The 21,938-nt window shown below is 52.4% G+C and overlaps 1 protein-coding gene across 1 annotated transcript; it reads left to right on the forward strand.

Moving 5' to 3' along the window:
* Window positions 1-20,087: 20,087 nt before the first annotated feature.
* LOC148592123 (olfactory receptor 14C36-like) lies at window positions 20,088-21,113 on the forward strand. The gene has a single exon (XM_088535613.1). The coding sequence runs from the start codon at window positions 20,088-20,090 to the stop codon at window positions 21,111-21,113; it is 1,026 nt and encodes a 341-aa protein (XP_088391739.1).
* The last annotated feature ends 825 nt before the right edge of the window (window positions 21,114-21,938 follow it).

The following is a 21,938-nucleotide window of genomic DNA, read 5'->3' on the forward strand; positions in this document are numbered from 1 at the left end:
CCAGGCTAAGCATGCACATGGTCTGCTTGCAAGCTCCTGGCCTAAAGGTCCTAATGGAATCACTGGAGATAGAGCTTCAGTGGGAGGACAGGTCAGGAATTCCCTTGGTCATCGCTAATGACCCTGGATGCCTTCTATCCTACTAGAGCAGCACTCACAATAAAGCTGAGGGACAGGCAGATCCCTACAGCTCAAAAAGCTGATCTATTCCAGTGGAGACCGTTTATAGAATCACAGAATGGTTGAGGTTGGAAGGAGCTTTGGGGATGATCTAGTCCAAACCCCTTGATCAAGCAGTTTCACCTACAGCAATGTTTGCAAGTAACTGGGAGGCCAGCAGCAGGCACATGGTACTACTACTGATTGGAAGGTCACATTGTCTGCACTCCTGACTGGACAGCACCAGGCATTAGCAGGTCCATCCATGTCTGTGAGGGTGACCGTGAGCTCTGCTCTTTGCTGAGTCCCGGGCAGGCCAGCAAGAGGCGCCTGGCTGGGCAGTTCCTTGGGAGGTCCCTGCTGGCAGAGCAGCTGCGAGGCCAGCGCTGGCCCATGGCTGGGGACGGGCTGAGGCCGCTCCTGTCCCAGCAGCAGCGCGGCCGGCAGCGGGGTCTGGTGCAGACACGCGGGGAGGTCCCTTGTGTGCGCGGAGCTGCCGGGGCAGCAGCAGGCGCTGCCTGTGAGGCCAGGGGTGTCTCAGCAGCGGGCAGGGACACGGAGGCCATTGCGGGGACGCTGCCGGGAGGCCCCCGCTCTCTGCAGGGCTGGCTCTGTGCTGATGCGTGGATGTCGGCTGGTGACGTCACTGCTGCCGCAGCCCCTGATAGGCCAGGCCGCACAGCTGGTTGTGACGTCAGCAGCCCCTTCCTGGCCGGGGCGGCTCTGCCGAGGAACCTGGTGTCCCTGCAGCCCGCGGCGGCAGCAGCCCACGCTGGGCTGTGCGCGAGCGAGGTCCCCCTGCCCGAGGAGCTGCTGGGCCAGCAGGAGGCTCACAGCGGGTGCTGGCGCTGAGGTCGCTGCTGCCAGAGCAGTGAGGGGCCAGCAGCAGCGGCGGGGACGAGAGGGTTTGCTGAGGGTGCCCCGTGGAGGGGTTGACACCTGCGGAGCTCTGCAGCCCTGGAGAAAGGCAGCTCCTTAACCAAGAGGAGGGAGATGGAGCACTTAGCACCATGAATTTGTGCTGCTGTGAGCATGATCTTCTCTGGTGAGCATGGACAAGGAGTAGAGACTTGCGGCCAGCTACCATTGGACCAGGGAGTCCAGCAAGATCTTTTAGGCTGCTAAATGAACCCAGTGCCTAAGTGAGCATGGTGTAACAAGAGCAGTGGCATTAGTAATTGATGATTGCCAGGCTGTTTGTGCTGCAGTAATTCCCATCCCTGTCTGATGGGTGAGTGAAGAGTTAATGTAGACTCAGCTGAACTGCACTCTGAAGATGTGGTAAGGGAAATGATGGGCACTGTCCCCAGCAGCAAGTTCACAGAATCACAGAGTGGTTAACATTGGAAGGGACCTCTAAAGCTCATCTAGTCCAACCCCCTGCTCAAGCAAGGACCCATAGAGCATGTGGCACAGGGTGGCATCCAGGTGAGTGTTGAAGATCTCCAGAGAAGGAGACTCTACCACCTCTCTGGGCAGCCTGTTTCAGGGCTCTGTCACCCTCACAGTAAAGTTCTTCCTCACATGGAGATGGAACTTCCTGTGTTTCAACTTGCACCCATTACCCCTTGTCCTGTCAGTGGCCACCACCAAGAAGAGTTTGGCCCCATCCTCCCTACAGTCACCCCTAAGGTACTTCTACATGTTGATCAGATCTCCTCTCGGTCTTCTCTTCTCCAGACTAAACAGGCCCAGCTTGCTTAGTCTTTCCTCATACGGTAGATGCTCCAGTCCCTTAATCATCTTGGTCGCTTTATGCTGCACCCTCTCTAGAACCTCCATGTCCCTCTTGTACTGCAGAGCCCGGAACTGCACACAATACTCCAGGTGAGGCCTCACCAGAGTTGAGGAGAGGGGGCAACATCTGCTGGGAACACTCCTCTTGATGCAGGCCAGGATCCCATTGGCCTTCTTGGCCATGAGGGCACACTGCTGACTGAAGGTTAACTCCTTGTCAACCAGGATTCCCAAATCCCTCTCTGCGGAGCTGCTTTCCAGCAGGTCAACCTCTAATCTATACTGGTGCCTGGGGTTATTCCTCCCCAGGTGCAGGACCCTGCACTTGTCCTTGTAACGTGCTGCTGGGCAATATTTCTAAATGCCTCTGCCTTTGCCTCTGCCTTTCTTCTCCTCTACTACTCTTCTCTCATCAGCACAGCCACGTGTGGGGCAGCCTGGCACAGGCAATGCAGAGACCATTGCCTATCTGCAGTGGTCACTGAGAGATGAACCCTAGATTGAGGCTAACAGATCACCCTGGAATGCTGAGGTCATCTCCTGGATCTTACGGAGTTCACAAGCAGAAGAGCAGGCCCATTTGTGGTTGCACACCCTTGGGCATGTTTTTTGATTCCAGTTTCTAAAGAGAGGCCACATTCAGGACCATCATAGAGAAGATCCCCTTTTATTATGGAAATGTTATTCTGGAGTCCAGCTCATTCTTAAGGGAGCCCAAGGACTAGTCCTGCCTCTTCTACCAGAGTACAAGGGAAAACAAGCCTACCAGGTTATGAGAGTTCCTGGGCCATATCTGCAGAATAAAGCATGGAAGGAAAGAACGGAAATGAGGAGGACAGCTCTAAATAGAGAAAATCCTGCTGCCCTCCTGGAATGTGTCTTCAGGAAAGATGAACTGCCATGGGAAGGCAGCCTCTAGACTTCCCTTCAATTCACTCATGTTTAGTTTTGTGTGTTGGAGCTTTGCATGGAACCATGGAAACCTGTCGTGACACTTGGTTGCCATTTCTGTCATATTAGAGAGATTTGAGATCACACTCTAACCGTAGCCACGAGAGCTGAGATCTCCTAAACAACACTTGACCCCTGGTCTCACCCCACCTACCCTTGTCCCGCCGTGACTCTGCACCCCAGAGGTCCCTTGGTGTCAGTGCTGGAAAAGACGCTGCAGAGGGAAACTCTCCTCCCTGCACTGGGCACATCCAAGGGAGCTCAAAGAAGCGGCTCAGAGAATCCCCCCTCTCTGCTAGTGAAGGGGGAAGCCTGGCTTCCTGCTTTATCATGGTCTATGTTTAAGTGCTAAATGAGAGATTCCTGTGCAGACATGACAAAAACTAGGTATCTTTATTTTATTATTTATTATTTTAAGATGAGTGTAAAAGAGAGAAGTAAAAACTAAAGAAATGGATAAAATACAGCCTCGATGCTAGATATCCTGGTGAGTGAATGAAACAGTTGTTATGATTGACCTTGTACCCACTGGATGAGTTTTCTCAGTGCCTCCTTGAGCTCCTTGTTCCTCATGCTGTATATGAGGGGATTCAGGGCTGGAGGCACCACAGAGTACAGAATGGACACAACCATATCTAGAAGTGGGGAGGAGATGGAGGGAGGCTTCAGGTAGGCAAACAATAATGTAATGACAAACAAGGAGACCACAGCCAGGTGTGGGAGGCACATGGAAAAGGCTTTGTGCCGGCCCTGCTCGGAGGGGATCCTCAGCACAGCTCTGAAGATCTGCACGTAGGACACCACAATGAAAGTGAAACACCCAAAGCCCAAAGAGAAAGTAAACCCAATGAGCCCAACTTCCCTGAAGTAGGAGTGTGAGCAGGAGAGCTTGAGGATCTGGGGGATCTCACAGAAGAACTGCTCCACCACATTGCCTTGGCAGAGTGGAAGGGAAAATGTGTTCGCAGTGTGCAGGAGAGCACTGAGGAAACCACTGGCCCAGGCAGCTGCTGCCATTTTGACACAAACTCTACTGTCCATGAGGGTCCTGTAGTGCAGGGGTCTGCAGATGGCAACATAGCGGTCATAGGCCATGACTGTGAGGAGATAAAACTCTCCTCCCAACAAGAAGACAAAGAAAAGTATCTGGGCAGCACATCCCAAATAGGAAATGTCCCTGGTGTTCCACAGGGAATGGGCCATGGCTTTGGGAACAGTGGTGGAGATGGAGCCCAGGTCGAGGAGGGAGAGGTTGAGGAGGAAGAAGTACATGGGGGTGTGGAGGCGGTGGTCACAGGCTACGGCTGTGATGATGAGGCCGTTGGCCAGGAGGGCAGCCAGGTAGATGGCCAGGAAGAGCGAGAAGTGCAAGAGCTGCAGCTCCCGTGTGTCTGAGAATGGCAGGAGGAGGAACTCATTGAGGGAGCTGCTGTTGGACATTTGTTCTTTTGCAGCATAGGGGCAATATCTGAGGAAGAAAAGATATGGACAAGTTAGAGGAAACTTCTCTGAGCAAAACTTTTCCATATCCGTGCCCAAACACACAGTCATTGCCTCCCCTCCATTTTAGCAGGACCATCCTTGAGCGCTATGGCTTCAGCTCTTGGCCTTGATGCTGGGGGAGCAGAGCTGGCCTCTCCATCTGCATTGGTCTCAATTACCCTGTGCTCTCACCTTGGAGCTGTAGGATGCTTGCACTCATGTTACCCCTCAATTAAATGACGCCATGGAGAGCAGAGGATTCCTTTACATCATGTCCACCAGCACTCCTTTGGAGGGGATGTCAGGCAGGTTTCTGCCCTCCCCTTGGAGCCAGCAACACCTTGGGCTCCTGCCAGCTGCCAACATCCACCTCCCTGCAGCGATTCTGTGACCTCAGATTCCAGGAGGCTTCTCCCTGGGGCACCCAGACAGCACCTGCTGTAACGGGGGAGCTGAGCTCTTCCAGAGGGTAGCTTGCAGCCCAGACAGGCACCCAGGGGGATGGCAGGATGTCCTAAGGATGGGGTGCCCTTATGAGAGAGGTGGCTCCTTCCAAGCTCCTCCAACTGCACTGCCCTGAGCCCCACAGCTTAGAGGGCACTTGGGCACCTCACAGTCCAGGACCCCTCTGCATGGCAGGACCCACAGGGCCAGTGTCTGACCTGCATCAGAAACCCCCTGCCCACAGAGTCCAAGGGAAGGAGAAGGGCAGCGTGGGCAGGTGGGATCATGGAGTAACACCATGATAGCTGTGCCAAGGGAGGCAGGGCCTGGCAGGGACAGAGGGGCACTCAGATGTGTCTCCCCTCCTGGACATCCGGCTGCTCTGGGACAACTCCTGCCCTGGCCCCCATGGCCTGGAGTGCAGAGGGCTGTGCTGGTGGGAAGGGGCGCTGCAGGAGGCACTTTCCTCTCACCATGATTCCATTGCCTGGAGCCGTCCCTGCAGGAGCTGCTTCTCTGTCTCCACATCTCTCCCCTGTTCATGTTCCAGACCCCATCGCACCCGCTGGGTGCTCAGCTCTGCCCTGTAGACACCTGCCAGGGGCAGGACCCTGTCCAGGGCACCTCCGTGTTTGCAGGTGCAAAAGAGCAGGTGAGACAAACCTTGCTGAGGCCGGGGAGGGGATGCTGGCTGTGTCTGCAGGCAGAGGGGTGGGTGAAGGCAGCCGTGATCCCTCTGAATGTGTGGCTGGGAGTCCCTGCTCTAAAGCACGACCAGATCCAAGCAGGAGAAGCTGGGAGAGACACCCTGACAAATCCAATCAGCTGCTGAAGGCGCCAGGTTCAGAAGATCCCTCCAGGAACCGCAGCAGTGTAGCCCTGCAGCCAGAGACTTACCGTGCCAAGGGCTGGGGAGGTTTCTGCCTGCAGTGAGCTCAGCCGTCCTCCCATTCCCAACTGTCTTTCACTTATGAGCGACTCATCCCAGCCTGGTGCCTGCGCGCAGTGCCCTGAGTCTTGGTGCTCCTTTATGAGGAGCTGCTCCTGGGCAGAGCTGTCTCTCTGCAGCTCCTGCCAGGTTGCCATGGGCTCCCGCAGTCCTAGGAGCCAGGCCCAGCTCAGGAACAGGGACCCAGCTGCAGATGGGACATTTTCTGTCCCCTGTGAAGCCTCCAGGCTGTTCTGGGCCTCCAGGGCTGACAGTTCCTGCAAAGCAGCAAGGTCATCCCTGGCAAAGGTCCACTGATGTAAAGAGAGAGAGTCCGTGGAACGAATCCAGCATGCAGCTGGCCTCATCAGAGGATGGTTGTCTAGGAGAGTGGACATGTCCTGCTCTTGAAGCCTCTGCTTCCATCCCATAAGAGCTCAGAACGCTTGCACAGGGGCAAGAAGGGAGTTAACACCCTCATGCATCAGGAGTTGATTTAGAGCAGTTCAGCAGTACAGCTATTGCCCATTGAGAAGCTCCAGGAGCGCAGGAGGATTCAGTTTGCTCTTGTGCACTCCACAACCTCAGAGGAGGATTCCCTTTGCCCAGCTGCTGGGGTGCACAAAATGCTGCCTGTATGGGAGCTGGTTTTCTGAGCTCCCACTGCAGTCACTGGGAGAAGTGAATCAACCGTGCAGCACACTCGCCCCTTTGGACTTTTTCCAAGGGGGAGGCAGTCCACGTTGGACAGAGCTGGTCCAAGACAGGTGCAAATGTCCACTTGTTCTGACAGAGCAATGAGGAGATCCATGTCCATTGCAAAGAGCTTGCATGATTCTGTGCAGACACTTGATTTCATGCAAGGAAAACAGGTCTACTCGGCCGTGTCAGATGCCTGAGGTGTCCAGCAAAATCGCCACATTCGTAGCATATTTAAGAGGGAACCAACAGGAAAATCGGGTCTTTCTAATTAGTTGGCAACCACCTAGGACACCTGGGTTTCATACATGCTCCCCCAAAGTTGAGTGCCACCACTGCCTTCAGGAAAAGTCCCCCTTGGAGACAGATAACAGCTCCCCTCCTCTGGTTAGCCATGCTACTACTAATGCAGCCCCACAGGCATCTGGCATTATTCACATGACCCTGCACCACTGCCTCATATGGCATCCCTCGTAGCACCAAGGCCCTTCCCCTCAGCCCTGTCCTCAGTTCCTCAAGTTTCTACCTGTCCTGACAGACAAGGTTATATTCTTCCCCACACTGTGGTACTGCCAGGAGCTTTACTTGGTAGTGGGAGGCAGTATGAATAGCCAAAACAACCCAAAAAATCCCCAGTTTAGAGAATTGCAGACTGGACATAAGGATGAAGAAATGACACCTGAAGGCTGGTGCTGTGGTGCAACAGGACACCCAGGAGGAGTCAAGGATCATCCCATGGCTTTGGGAAGGAACAGCCAGTGGGGATGCAGAGACAACAGTGAAGGGAAGGAGATCCCGTGTGAGAGCAAAGTGGGGAAGCAGGGTGGGTGTCTACAGGCTGCATGGACACAGCTGCAGGTATGAGACAGCATAGGACAGGCTCTGGTGGAGACAGACAAAGGCACTGTCAAGGCTCAAAGACACCAGAGCAGGTCAGCATCTTCTTGGCTATGGCTGTTGTCTCTGCCACCAAGGCCTGTCAGGAGACACTGGGCCTCAGTGTCCCTCTTGCTGACACCCCGAAAGGTGTCATATCATTGTCCTGCACTGAGCACTGCACACCCCCACCCACACACTGTCCCCAAGAGGACCTGGAAAACATGTGGGGGAAAGTATCTTCTTTCCCAGAAGCTCAGTGGCTGAGCTTGGACATTTTGCCTGATAAAACACCTCAAGGGTTAATGTGGCATCAGAGCCACCTCTACGTTTCCTCTGCCTACCTGTTATCAGTGATGACAATTTTCTGCTCTAATCAACCCCTGGAGACACTTTACTGCTAACAAGTATCAGTGGGACCCATTAAAACTCAACAAAATGTTGGGGGTTGATCTTGACTTTGAATTCTCCTCTCAGTAACTGAGGTTCATGGATTCAGCATGAAATACACCATGGAGCTCATTAAAATACAAAAAGCTCTCACAAATCATGTCTCCCCCTGCAATTTTTGTCTAGGCTTGCATGACTAATTGGAGAGGTTTGGGGACTGTAGCTGAAAGGTGGAGACATCAATAATATATACGTATTTCTGATTTTACAGGTTTTTATTGTTACTATTAACATCCAGCTTTCAGAGTAATCAACAGCAATATTCTGGAATTGGAATCAATCCAGAATGACTCCCAATGAAGTCTGGACATCTAGAAGAACCAGTGTCCCAGAGCTCAAGCACTGTATGGACACTCTTCCTTCCCTCCCCAACCTGCCATTTCTCACATCAGCCACCTGGGACTTCCATCACTCTTGTTAGAAGCTTCTCTGTTCTACTGAAATCAGTAACTGAAAGTTAGAGCTCATCTGCTGCAACTCCCAACTGCTTTTCTTAAAGAGTTCCTTAGAGAACCAGCTGCAAATAAACACACTGCAAAGAAACAGAAATAAAGCATGAAATAATTTCATAAATAATAATTGTGCTCTTTGAGTGTAGGCTAAGTTGAACATGTCAACAATGAGGTCCCCTTGCCACAAGGGACACCCTTCCTGAAAGACAGAGCAACCTTTAAACTCCTTGAAGTGCAAACCAGCAGCTGGGTCCTGGAGTGAACAAAGAGTAACAGAGGGAGTCACAAGACTGCGGTTTTACAATGGCCAACTCGTGGCCTGTGAAGATGGTGTTAGAAATTGTCAGTTTAAGCAGGACATGTGGGAATGGCAGAGCCACACAGCTCCTGGGGGTCCTGGGTCATGATGTGGGCCATGGTGCTTTTGGAGATCCCAGACCTGCCTCAGCTTCTCTACAAAAGCAGGGAAAAGGCCCTGATGCAAGACCTTAGAGAAGAAGGATTTTCCTGGCTGCTCAGATCAACCCAAAGAAGGACTTGGGGATGTCAAAGGAAACCCAACCCACCAACACCAAAAGCACTGGACCCTCCTGGACCCTTAAGATGGGAGCAGGAGCGGGCAGGGGAAACAGCCACGTCCCAGACTTCCTCCATCAGGCCTTCAGCTCTGCAGCTTCTCATGGCTTCAGGGGAGCTCCCTAAACCAATACTTCCCATGACCCTAGTGCATCGAGCAGACTGAGCAGACACAGGGGAGACAGGAGAGAGAATGGGTAGAGACCCTGGGGTCCAGAATGGGCCTTCCTGTGCCAAAGACAGGATGCTAGAGGCTGAATAGGCAACTGAAAGAAAGGAGGAAAGGCGTGCTTTGCTTTTCAGTGTCTGGAATGCCACATATCTGGAAGCTTCAAGAGGGATGCCATCCCACTTCTGCAAGATTTGCTCCAGGACTTTGAGAAAACTACAGGAAGAGGAATGTTGGTTGTTGGAAGCTTCAGCAGTAGGAGGGTGGGGAGATGGTCATCTCGCTGACTTGTGAACAAGCCAAAATGCAGCTCCTGAGGCACGGCAGTGCCTTACAGGCTCCATACAGGAGCCTGGACAGAGGGATGCCGTGTGTGGGCCTGTCCTGAGATACCCAGGGTCAAAGTGTGGGAGATGCAGGATGCCAGGGCTCTACAGATCCCAAAGACAGGCAGGTGCCAAGAACTATACCCAGGGGAGAAACACTACTTGGAGGTGTAATGGCAAACTCCAAAGCATAAGTAAGGTGCAAAAGAGAAATGGCTTTCCTCAGGGTCAGATGAAAGAAAGCTGCGCAAAATTCACAGGATTTGGAGAAACTTCCTCAGATTTTCTACCTGGCCTGACCCATGGTTTTGGAACCTAGTAGGAGCCAATGTCCCATCTTAAGCCCTCTGGAGGGAAGACATGTTAAGAATATGTTTGCTCTTTTCTGACATATCATCTCTATCTTATCACAGATCAAGAAACCTTCCTGAGGACTTTTAAAAGCAAATAGCCTGTAGAGCCTTTCCCAGAAGAGTAGATCCCTTGAGGTTGCAGCAGGGGATCCTGCTGAAGGCAGGTCCCAGCAGGCAGGTCCTTGGGGCCTTTTCCAGTGAACTTTGGGTTATTTCCGAGGATGGAGACCTGAGAATCTCTCTGGATCCTGTGCCAGAGTTTGGTCATGCTCATAGAGAAAAAGATTGGTTCTTAACATCTAAGAAGCATTTCCCATTGTTCATTTCTTTTTCTCTCACTATTGCCTCACATGCCATCTGTGTGACCCTCCAAGAAAATCCAACTGCTCTGAGCTCTCCACAAGGGAGTTGTGCACAGCATGAAGATCCTCCTTGGATTTCTCTGGTCTACACTGAACAAACTTTGCTCTCCCAGCATCTCCTTTTCTGCCCCACACTCCAGCCCCTGGCCATCTTCTTGTCCCTGTGCTGGACTCCCTCTCACTTGTTAGTGCCTGTGCAGAACTGGAAAGACCAAATGGGATCTGGTGTACAGGCTTGGTCCCCACTGTGCCAAAAACAGAGGTAGAATGTGTCAGTGGCCCTCCTGGTTGTGTTCTCCCAAATACAAATCCAGGATCATGGGCAAAATATGGCACAAGGACCCGGAGAGGTTCTCAGATATCCTCCTATCCTCAGAGATAATGTAAATATCACTGGAAAAGGCCTAAAGACAACACCTCTACTGGGAAGTGTCTTCAGCAGGGTGTTGGATCCCTACCTCCAGATGGCTCCCTAAAAGTAGGCTCAAGGAATCTGCTATTCTGAGACTCTTTCCAAAGGGACCTGTGGATTTCAAGCTGCTGCCTCCACCACTGACCAAGAACAGGTATCGCAGAGCCATCCATCACCCTGAGAAGCCTGATTCTTGTGAGGGGGCATCTCTCTGTCTGCAAGTGTCTGCATATCCACAAAGTGCAGAAATGGCTCTGACTGCTTTGTTTAACTACCAGTTTGTATGAGGGATCACAATGGATTAGGGTCTGGGGTGGGAAGATGTAATGAGGGTCCAGCTTCAACAGAAAGCCTTTAAAGGAGTGAGAAGATAACTTACTCCACCAGAGTGATTCAAATCTCAAAGACTCAGATAATCATCAAGACGATCAGAAACTGCAAGCCTGAACATCAGCTGACAGAAACCATCAAACTGTGAGAACCCCTGGGTCGCACCAGGATGCTCCAAGGAGAGAACAGGGTAACCAACAGTCCTCCCTCTCCTCTCCCAGCAGGACCCTGGGGTGGCAGGCTGGGCTCTGGAGCAGAGCACTGCAGCACGCCACTACCTGCACACCTAAACAGAGGGTCCTCAGCCTACCCCTGCCTCTGCATCAAGGACACTCTGGGATAAGCACCACACTTCTGGCGCCATCCTTGTTTTTCGCAGCGCACAAGGCCCAGGTCCGGCCTCAGGCAAGCAGTGGCCGTGCTCTGGAACTGCCCGGTGGGGAGCACGAGCATCTCGCTTGGCTTTTTGTAGGGCAGGCAAATCAAGATGCATGGACTCTTCCAGTCTCTTCCCACACTCCAGAGACATCACAGCACCCTCAGCAGCCCCCGAGGGTTCCCTGGCAGCAGCTTCCCTGCAAGTTATTGCCACTGTCTCTAATCCTTCCATCACTATGTCCACCAGTCTCCTGGCCACATCTTCCGTATCGATGGCATTGGTCCTGCACCTGGCAGAAGCTCTGCAAGGCTTTTCTGGAGCAGGCAGCTTCTTTTTCCCTGTAGATCCTGGTGTTTTACATGCAGGAGCCTCCAGTCCTCCATGTGCCTGGCTGGCTGCCCTGGCAGTGCGCGGTGGTTTGGGAGGCAGATGTGGCACCTCTGCTCTTAGCCCAGCTCTGCTGGGCAGGGTCTCCCTGAGCATCACAGGAGTCGTCTTGAGAAGGGCAGCGGTCAGGCAGGGCCTTTGCCGGCCTCACTGCTCAGCTCTGTACCTTTGCGATGACCTGATCAGCATCTTCAAAGCCCTGGGGGTCAGACAGCAAAGGCCGCCTGTCCTTTTGTGAGGAGGAAGTCAGGGTCTGCCTGCGTCGCCTCGCTGCGTGCGGCTCCTGCTTGCCCACCTGCAGGGAGAAGGAGGCACATGATGGAGAGGGTCGTGTTGCTACAAGCAGCCCCTGAGGCATGGGAAGCCCCAGCCCTATGTCAAAGGGAAGCTAATGGTAGAGCACAGCCCAGCTACACGTGATTCAAAGAGGATCTCTGATCCTTCGCACAGGGCTCCCAGGATCCATATGGGCTTTGGAGCATCCCGGTCATGCTTTGTGTTCGAGAAAATCCCCACAGCCAGCAAGAAGCAGCCCCTGGCCAAAGGAGGTGAGGTCTGGCTGGCTTGAACCCCCATGCTTGTGCTCTCCATGCAGCTCCCATCCCTGCTGCCGGCCCCCCCCTCCAGCCCCAGGACTCACTTTCCTTGTGCACTTGCGCCTGGGAGGACGCCCATTGCTGGGCTGGGAGCAGGCGTTCGCCTGCCTCTCCTTCTCCATCTCCAGGGCACTCGCTGCACTCGGGGACTTGCTGTTCTGGGGACCAACATGAGCTGCTCCTTCTGCTGGAGCTGCTCTCCTCAGAGTGCGACCCCAAGGGTGGTGCTGTGGCCTAACACTGCTTTGGTTGCCATGGGCATCGCCCCATCACAATGGCCTTGGGGACATGATGCCACCCCCATCACAAAGCCCTGGCCGTTGCCATAGGGACTCCCAGGGGTATGTCCTGGTGGTGGCCAAGGACACCCACATCTCATCTCAGTGCCTTAGTGGTCAGCAAGGGGAGGCCTTTTGGGTCCCTGTGCCATAGTTTGGCCATTCTCACGGGTATTTATTTGGGAGAGCACGGCCAGTGGGGCCACATGCGTGTTCTATCGCTCTTTTTGGCACAGTGGACACCATGTCCTTATACCAGATCCCATTTGGGCTCTCCAATTCTGGAAGGAAATGAACAAATGGGAGGGAGTTCAGCACAGGGACGAGAAGTTGGTCAGGGGCTGGAGCATGGGGCAGGTAAGGAGAGGCTGGAAGAGGGATGTTTGTTCAGCCTAGACCAGGGAAGGCCAGGACAGATCTTCATGCTGTGCACAAATACCTTGTGGAGGGCACAGAGCAGCAGGATTTTCTTGGAAAGCCACGCTAATTGCATGAGAGACAGCAGGGAAAAGATGGACAATGGAAAATCTGCAGCGTATGAAGGATTCACAGACTTCGGTGTTGTGAAACCAAAGACCTTAACTTAAACGCAACTCTCCTGAGCCCAGAGACAGCCCCCATCCTGCCTGGCAGCACGTGGAGCCCAGAAACCCGACAAACCAATGAACCAGATGATCATGCACTGGTCATGCACGAGGCCGTCCAAGGAGCTTCTTGATCATGCGCTGGCCGTGGGGCTGCAGCTCCCGCCTTTCCTGCTCAGCCCCCCACCTGCCCACAAGACATTCTTTACTACTGACCTTAGGCTGACCTCCACATCTCCCCCTTCCTTATTTAGTTTTTATTTGAGCGGTCATCACTTGATTGATTGATCATACAATTAACCATTGTACACATGATAACAGACAAGGTAGACAATTAATAGCAAGCAAAATACAATTAACCCAATAATCAAAAACTTTACAATTTTTGTTTTCCAAAGCCCAAACTGTCTTAACCAAGAAAATACTCCTATTAAACATGTTTGAAAGGGATTGTCTGGTGTTGACATGGCTAATGTTACCCATACGTTTCTTGGCTGTTTGGGACAAAGGCTGCACAGCTGCTGAGGAAAGCCAGGGTCGTACACATCGCAAAGGGACTCATCTTAGTTTCCCATCTGTCAAAACACAAGCATAACCCCTTCCCCAAGTTACTAAGTCTTTTGGACCTTCCCACTTCCCTGTAACTAGATCTTTTATGGTAACTTGGGATCTTGGCTGTAAATTTTCTGACCGTTGGCCAAAGTGTTGAGTAACTCGCCTGCTCATCTGCTCACCTGCTATGTTACAATTTAAAAACTTAAATACATATAAAGCTCTATCCAATCTTTCTTGGGGGCCATCTCTCTGAGTTCCCCCTCTCTGTTTAATTAACATATTTTTTAGGTTCTGGTCCGAGTGTTCAATAACTGCCTGCCCAGTAGGAGAATGAGGAATATTGAAGATATTTTGAATGCCCCATTGTTTAAGGAAGTCCTGGGTTTGCACACCACCATACGCAGGCCCATTGTCTGTTTTTATCATTTTTGGAACACCCATGACTGCAAAACATCTTAACCAGTGCTTACACACATCCCGACTTTTCTCCCCAGCATGTGACCATGCGTGAGTAATAAAGTAGGGATTGGCTCAGTGATTTAACAAAGTCCATAAATTTCACAATTGGGCCATCAGCAAATCAGCAATCAGCAATTGGGCCATCTCAAACCGTAGCTCCCTCCAAGCGCTTCAACAGGCCTTCGACATTTAAGTAATCTGTTCCAACATTAAGATTTAGAGTTGTGAATTTTCAAAAAGCCATGGTTGCAGCTACCAGTCCACCAGCTGTGTGGAGCCTGGTGCTTTGGCTTGAACCTCAGTTTGCCGCTCTGCGTCCACTGACATTTTCCAGACAATGGCAGTCTTTTTAGTTTGTCCTGATCCATCTGTGAAGACAGTAATACCTGAAAGGGGAGTTTGCTGCCAAAGAGACCTTGCTAATAAGGGAATGTTAGGAAGTTCTGACCACAACATATGCAGGGGATAGTGAATGTTCATCTGTCCTGCAAAGTCTGCTAAAGCCACCTGCATGGGTAAATGTTCTGCTAATAACCATTGCAAATTTTCCTTTGTTGCAGGAAGATAAATGAATCTTGGATTGCTGCTGTTTAATATTCTTAAGCGCATTGTTGCTTTCTGAATTAACTGTGTATATTCTTCTGTTGCGGTGATAATTTCTTTTTGACTGTCCATGAGGTAAAAAGATCCATTCCAGCACTCCAAGTGGATGTGTCAATGACCCACACAGCGCATGAATAAGCGAGCTGGAGCTGGCTTGCCTCCGCCTCCCGGCCTTTGGGGCAGTTTTTCTTGAGATGGCCATTCTCTCCACATTGAAAACACTTCCCTGCCTCTCCCTTTTAAGGCGAGATTTGGTTTTTCTTAGTGAAATGCACCACCGACGCATACATGACCGGCATAGCTGTTAACATTTCTAAGTTCCCCTGCTGAACTGCCTCTCTGCTAAACATTTCCAGTGATTCGACCCTCGATCCCCTTTTGTAACCTCATTATGTGGGTCTGAGGGTGTAAATCAGGTTCCTTCTCCGGGTCCCTGAGGCCTGGGTCGAACGGATGGTCACATGAAGGATCAGCCGCCCCAGCATACGGTGGTGCTGACGGTGCTGCTGCTTTTGCCCCCCTGAAGATCCCAGGCCGTTTTTAAGGCGACCATGATCTGCCACCAGATGCTCACATGTTTTACTACGGCTGTATCACCATCCGCCATCGCCTCCTTAAGGCCCTTTCCGAGTTCTTCCTATACCTCTCGCTGGAGTGTGCCTTCCTTCGGGAAAGTAGGTACCTTCTCCCGAATCCACTCTAGTATAGTGACTAAATCCTTCCCAGAAACCTGCCGGTTCTCTTCGTGCACCATGTGCTGCAGTGCCTCCAGGCTGTGTTTCTGCCCTTGAGACAATCCGCCTCCCGTGGTTCCCAGGCTGCTGTCCTCTAATTAGGCGATGGGTGCACACTGGAGTTCTTCCTGCTCCGTTCCTGGTTCGGCTGGGCTACACTGCCAGATTTGGGCTTTGTGAGCTTCCCCTGTGTTTGTGCCCCAGCTTTGGATGCCATTTGCAGTGTCTGAAGCAACCATGGTTTTTGGTGTTGTGAAACCAAAGACCTTTATTTAAACACAATTTATAGAGCTTCTGACCCCGGAGACAGCCCCCGCCCTGCCTGGCAGCATGTTAAGCCCCAAACCCAACCGACCCATCAACCAGATGATCACGCGCTGATCACATGTGAGGCTGTCCAGTGAGTTCCTTGATCATGTGCTGGCCAGGTGGCTGCAGCTCCCGCCTCTCCTGCTCAGCCCCCATCTGCTGAGGGGACATTCTTTGCTACTGACCTTAGGTTGACCTCCACAGGTGGTGACTTGTGTCTGGGACCAAGGCACTGCTCTTCCCTAGACCCTCTCCTGGGAAAGCACTGCAGGAGCAAGCACACCCTGGAGAACAACCTTGCCCATGTCCCTGGAACCAATGACAGGGTCCCTTCTGTGTGAGAACATGACATGCCAGCAGCAGGACCATGGCTACCCTTCGTTCTCTGAGGTCCTTTCTGCCTGAGTAGCTGATAGACCCAAACTTGTGACTCTGAGGACACTTACTGCTCTGGATGGGCCAGAGGGGGCTGTTAGCTCCCACAGGCTGTTGAGATGTCACCTCAGTGTCCAGTGGTGACCAGGCAGAAAATGCCCATGGTTTGGATGTTGGTTGTGTTGGCGTTTATGCCTCAGGACCTGGCAGACCAGCAGGAAGCACATAGCCTGAATGTTGTTAGTGAGGTCACTGCTGTGCCGGTCCCTGATAGGCCAGCAGCAGGGACATGGCCTGGATATTAATAGTGAGGTCACTGTTGAGCCTGATCCTGATAGGCCAAAAGCAGGGATATGGCTCTGATGGTGACAGTGAGGTCACATCCTTCACTGTAGACCCGATGCTACCAGGAAGCTCTGGGTTGCTGAGGTTTCTTGTGACGTCACCTCTGTCCCTGCTGCTGATAGGCCAGAGCCAGCTGAAGGTTCCAGGGCACATTGTGAGGTCACTGCTGCCCCGTGCAGGATTGGCCAGCAGCAGAACCAGCCCCAGCCAAGGGCCTATGAGGTCCCCTCAGTGTGAGCAGCTGATCAGAGGACGGGGCTGTGATATGGACTGTGAGGACGTGTCTGTCTGTGTAGAGGACAGGCTGGAAATGTGCTGGCCATGCAGGGCTGTCCCCAGAGCGAGTCCTGGAGATGGAGAAGGAGCAGCAGGTGAACGGCTGCTCCTCGTCCATGGATGGGATCCATGGAGCGCAGGACCGCACGAGGGAGGTGAGCAGTGGGGTTGGAGGGAGAGGCGGGCGGCAGGGATGGGACCTGCACGAAGAGCATGAGGGTGGTAGGGAAGGAGACCTGGGCCAAGACAGTCAGGCTGGAGCTTCTCCAGTGAGGGAACACGTATTCCTGGCCACGGGCATTTCCTCTCACACAAAGCAGCTCAACGGGCACTCTCTCCTGTGCCTGACACTGGTTCAGGAAGAACAAGGTGCCACTGAAGATGTCCATGGGCCTTGACAGCCTTTGATGCAGCCACCCAGAGGTCCTCATTAGCCCATTGCCTGTTCATGTCATGTGGTGGATGAAGAAAAGTTCAGGGGAGGAGAGCTAGAAGGGTTTGAGAGGGCAGGGCCTGGAGCAGAGACGTAGCGGGGCCGGGGTGCCTCCCATTTATGCAGCACCCTGGATGTAGACGGGATGGGCTTTCCCTACATCCAGTGCTGGAATGTCTGTGTTTGGGTACGGGACAGAAACGCAGGATGTCCTGGGGCACTTATCCAGCAGTCACTCCAAGGGGATGTGGTTTTCCTGTAGGTCCACTGCGGTATCTGCTAGAGACGTGTGGTTGTGCTGGACACCCCTGGCATCTTACAAGGCGCTGCCAGCACTTTTCTGTGCCATCAAATCAAAGGTCTGCACTGAATTACAAGAGCTGCTGGTTAATCCTGGAATCTTCCCATGCCTCAACTTCCCCATGCTCTCATTGTAATTGGCATCTGGGGTCATTTCAGACAGACAGCCAAGGCAATTCCCCACCTGGACCCCAGCTCATACTGTAGGATGATGCATGTCTCTCAGTAGCTCCATCACTGGCACCTTGCTTAGACCCCCTCAGACTCTTCCACTGTCACATACCTTGGCCCTCCTCAGTCTCTTCCACTGTCACCAGGTGTTTCTGCGGGAACTACTGACTCTCACCCTGCATCTCCAGTGATTAGAGTGGAGCTTTGAGAAGGAGCTTGTGTGCAGATCGCTGTGCTCTGCTCGCTTCAGTTTTGGCAAGGGAAATCCCACCACTTGTGTTTTTGTGGAGTTTACAGGAGGGATCTGAATACGACTTCAGATGAAGGCCTAGACAGGTACTGCCCAGATTGATATTTCTGAATCAGCACCTGAACCCTGAGTGAATGAACTCCCCACTTGTTCACTCCTCAGTCTCCTGTCTAGTTAAGGGATGTGAAATGAGCCTTCCAGAGTGAGATAGTTCCAATTTTGATAGATCTTCATTCTCTGAGGAAATAAATGGCAATATTAGAATCTCTCTCTCTTCACTTGTTTGTGAAGGAGAGCAGCTGATTATTTTAGTTTACTGAAGTGCACTTTTCCCTGGAGGAGGGGGCACGAGGGACAGAGAAATTGGTGAGTTCAGCTGTTCCTCTGCTCCTGAGCGGGGCCAGGCTCCTGGGACAGAGGCAGCTCGTGGCAGCCTGGCAGCACTGCCCAGAGACAGCCGAGTGCAGGAGCAGCTCCTGTGCCAAGAGCAGCAGGGCTGCGGGCACTGCCTGCTGCTGCGGACAGCAGAGGAGAGAAGGCAGCGAGAGGGGAACGGCAGTGTGGAGCGGGAGGACAGAGCAGAGCTCACTGTGGAAGAAGTCCTCACAAAGCCTTGCATGGTAAGTCTCTGGCTGCAGGGCATAGCAAGAGGAGGAGATGATTCCAAGCAGGGATTCCCTGATGCACCTTGGCAGGGCAGGGCATGCTGCTCCTTTCTTCCAGAGATAGCTGCAGGAATGTGAAGCTACCCAGGTTTCTTAGAGCAGCACCTCTGTGCCCCAGAAGGCACCCAGGGCAGTGACTCTGCTCCTGCAAGGGTCAGTGCTGCGCAGAGAAGCTCTGAGTGACAGGGTTGCCCCCAGCCGGGCAGGATCATCCTCCTGTTGAGAGAGTGCTGTCTGGGTGAAGTCTGCTCACTGCTCTAGTTCATTCTCAGGATGTGTCTGAGGGGTCTTACAAGAGCAATTTCAAGAGAAGGGCTACTTCCAAGGGCAGGAGCTTTTCACCTGCTGGTTGCACTTTCAATTTTCTCCCTAATTGCAGCAGAGAGAAAATCTGTTCTGTCAAGGACCTGGGACTCCCATCCTTCACTCTCAGAGATCAGTAGGCCTGTGAGAATGCTCGCAGAACCCCTTCAACCCACCTTAGCCTGCAGCCAGCATCAGCATCACCTTTGTGAAATTTATTTTACTTGCTCCTTACAAACTGCCTGCACAGAGATGCCCTTGGACAGTGCTCTGTCCCCAGAAGTTTTTGCAGGATAGAACTGAGTACACAAAAGGTGTCATATGATATATGAACGTAGACTCCAAAGAAATGTTGGGACAGAGAAAGATGCCAGCAGGGACTGCTATGGGCAGCAGAGATGGACAGGGAAGGAGAGGGAAGTGTCCATCACGATGGGAGGACAGATTTGGGGAAGTCATGGTCAGTCCCTCCATTGCAGACACCTTCCTCTGAGCAGGCCCTGCCAAGTCTCCTCTGCCACCCATCAGCCTCTCTGCCCTGACAGCCATGGGGTCTGGGCCATGAACCCTGTCCTTTGTGTCCAGACCTCTGGCAGAGGACAGGGACATCCCGCCTGCTATGGACATTTTTCCTGCCTGCTGACAGAGGGACTTGAGTGCCTTGCCTGCAATGTCACCATCTGGCAGGTGACATGTCCTGCTGGGTGAGGTGAAGGTGTTCCTGAGTGCCCCTCTGTCTCCGTCTCCTTGCCTGAGTTGGCATTAGGGTCATGGTGTTGTTGCTCCTTCTTGCCCCTCCTCTCCATGCTGCTCTTGTTCTTCTCTTGGGCTCCCTGGGGTTGGTGGGTTTTCAGTGCTAGTTCAGACACCTGCCCTGCAAGTTGTGGAAGAGAGGAATATGCGTGGGAGTGAGATGTCCCCAGCTCCCCTCTGGCTTGTGCAGCTCCAGGAAATGCCATCCATGGGGTTAGGGATGGAGCTGACTCTCCCTTATGCAGAGCCCATCTTCAGTGCACCTTCTTCTGACCATTTCTCTGTCATATTCTGAGGTGGTGTAGATGCTGAAAATCCCTTCTACATGCCACGAGGAATTCACCTGAAAAATTGTGAATCTCAGAGCTCCCTGTTGTCCCCTTCCCAATACTGCAGAGCAGGACAGATGTCCGTGAAGCCCACAGGAGGATGTTCCTGCTCCTCACACAACACATTCAGTCACCCCAAACTGGAGGTCAAGCAAGGAGCTGCACAAAGATCCCCTCAGTAAAGAGATGCAATTTGGGAGGTGTATTAGAACTGGAATATTGGCTTTTTTACTGGAAAAAAATCTTTGTAACATCAATATCTTTTCTTCTTTGTCCACAAAGCCTGGAGACAGAAAAATGACCAACAGCAGTTCCTTCAACGAGTTCCTCCTCCTGCCATTTGCAGACACGCAGGAGCTGCAGCTATTGCACCTCTCGCTCTCCCTGAGCATCTACTTGGCTGCCCTCCTGGCCAACGGCCTCATCATCACAGCCATAGTCTGTGACCACCGCCTCCACACCCCCATGTACTTCTTCCTCCTCAACATCTCCATCCTTGACCTTGGCTGCATCTCCACCATTGTCCCCAAATCCATGCACAATTCTCTGTGGGACACCATGGCCATTTCCCACTTAGGATGTGCTGCACAGGTCTTTCTGTTTGACTTTTTCATGTCAGCAGAGTATTCTCTCCTCACAGTCATGGCCTATGACCGCTACGTTGCCATCTGCAGACCCCTGCGCTATGGAACCCTCCTGGGCAGCAGAGCTTGTGTCAAAATGGCAACAGCTGCCTGGGCCAGTGGTTTTCTCTATGCTCTCCTGCACACTGGGAACACATTTTCCATTCCGCTCTGCCAAGGCAATGTGGTGGAGCAGTTCTTCTGTGAGATCCCCCAGATCCTCAAGCTCTCCTGCTCAGACTCCTACCTCAGGGAAGTTGAGCTTCTTGTGGTTAGTGTCTGTTTAGCCTTTGGGTGTTTCACTTTCATTGCGGTGTCCTACGTGCAGATCTTCAGAGCTGTGCTGAGGATCCCGTCAGAGCAGGGCCGGCACAAAGCCTTTTCCATGTGCCTCCCACACCTGGCCGTGGTCTCTCTCTTTGTCAGCACTGCATTTTTTGCCTACCTGAAGCCCCCCTCCATCTCATCCCCATCTCTGGATCTGGTGCTGGCTGTTCTGTACTCGGTGGTGCCTCCAGCAGTGAACCCCCTCATCTACAGCATGAGGAACAAGGAGCTCAAGGATGCCATTAGGGAAGTGATTTCATGGACGTTTTTCAGCAGTGGTAAGACTGCCATTTCTCTCCATAATTACTCTTTCTGTATCTCAACCAGATTGAGCACTGTTTCTTCGTGTTATTTTTATTGTGGCTTTCATTAGTAGTAATAATGGTTACCATGATGTTACACAAATGGTTGGTTTCATGGTATTTATTCTGAGACTGCTCTGTCTCACCTAGTCCATTAAATTGTGTCGAATGCTGTATCAGGACAGGCTCCCTCACTGACTCCTATGTAATAGAAAAGGTTTTGCCCAGTGCACTGCCTGAAGGCTTGACTTCCTTCAAAGCTGGTGTCAATAATATGCCCAAGATACCGCACACCAGAAGGGCCTTCTGAGATGCTTGCTCCATGGGTTCAGCATCAAAAACTCATCATGTTGTAATGATCTCTTCAGAGATCAAGGGGTGGATTTGGGAAGCAATTATCAGTGTCCAGGTATAGTGTAGAGGTTGAATGGTGCTGTATTTACATGGCCAGAGCTGTGACACATGTTAAAGCACAGTGTGAGATTCCTGTCTTTCTGGAAGGGAAGCTGGAGATGCCAGGAGAGCAGTGAGTGGAGCCTCACAAGGGGAGAGGTCCTCCAAGGTGGAGGCACCTAAAGGTAACACATTAAACCCAGGTATTTGGGGACAAGGCAGACCTCAGGATCTAGAGGTGCACCTGAACACAGCCAGTACCCTCAGAAATGCCCGTAGTTCCTCCCAGCACCTGACACATCCTCAGACTCCTGGGGGGAATCGCGGCCACACCCCCCTTTGGTTGAGTCTGCTTCCCTCCCTGAGCAGAACAGCAACCATGGAGACACCTCCTGATCCCTGTGTGCTCAACTGCCCATTTGCTTTGTGAAGCAGCACCGTGAGCTCAGGGTCTTGCTGGGAGAACAGGGAAGGGAATGGTGGAAACAGGCAACGGAATCAGA

The sequence above is a fragment of the Tinamus guttatus genome, unplaced genomic scaffold, assembly GCF_059628265.1.
Source record: "Tinamus guttatus ecotype Peru unplaced genomic scaffold, ASM5962826v1 Tinamus_guttatus_pri_ptg000634l, whole genome shotgun sequence".
Taxonomy (NCBI): domain Eukaryota; kingdom Metazoa; phylum Chordata; class Aves; order Tinamiformes; family Tinamidae; genus Tinamus; species Tinamus guttatus.

What these genes read in the sequence shown, in the direction of transcription:
- LOC148592123 (XM_088535613.1), top strand. Translation starts at nt 20,088, where the DNA reads ATGACCAACAGCAGTTCCTTCAACGAGTTCCTCCTCCTGCCATTTGCA.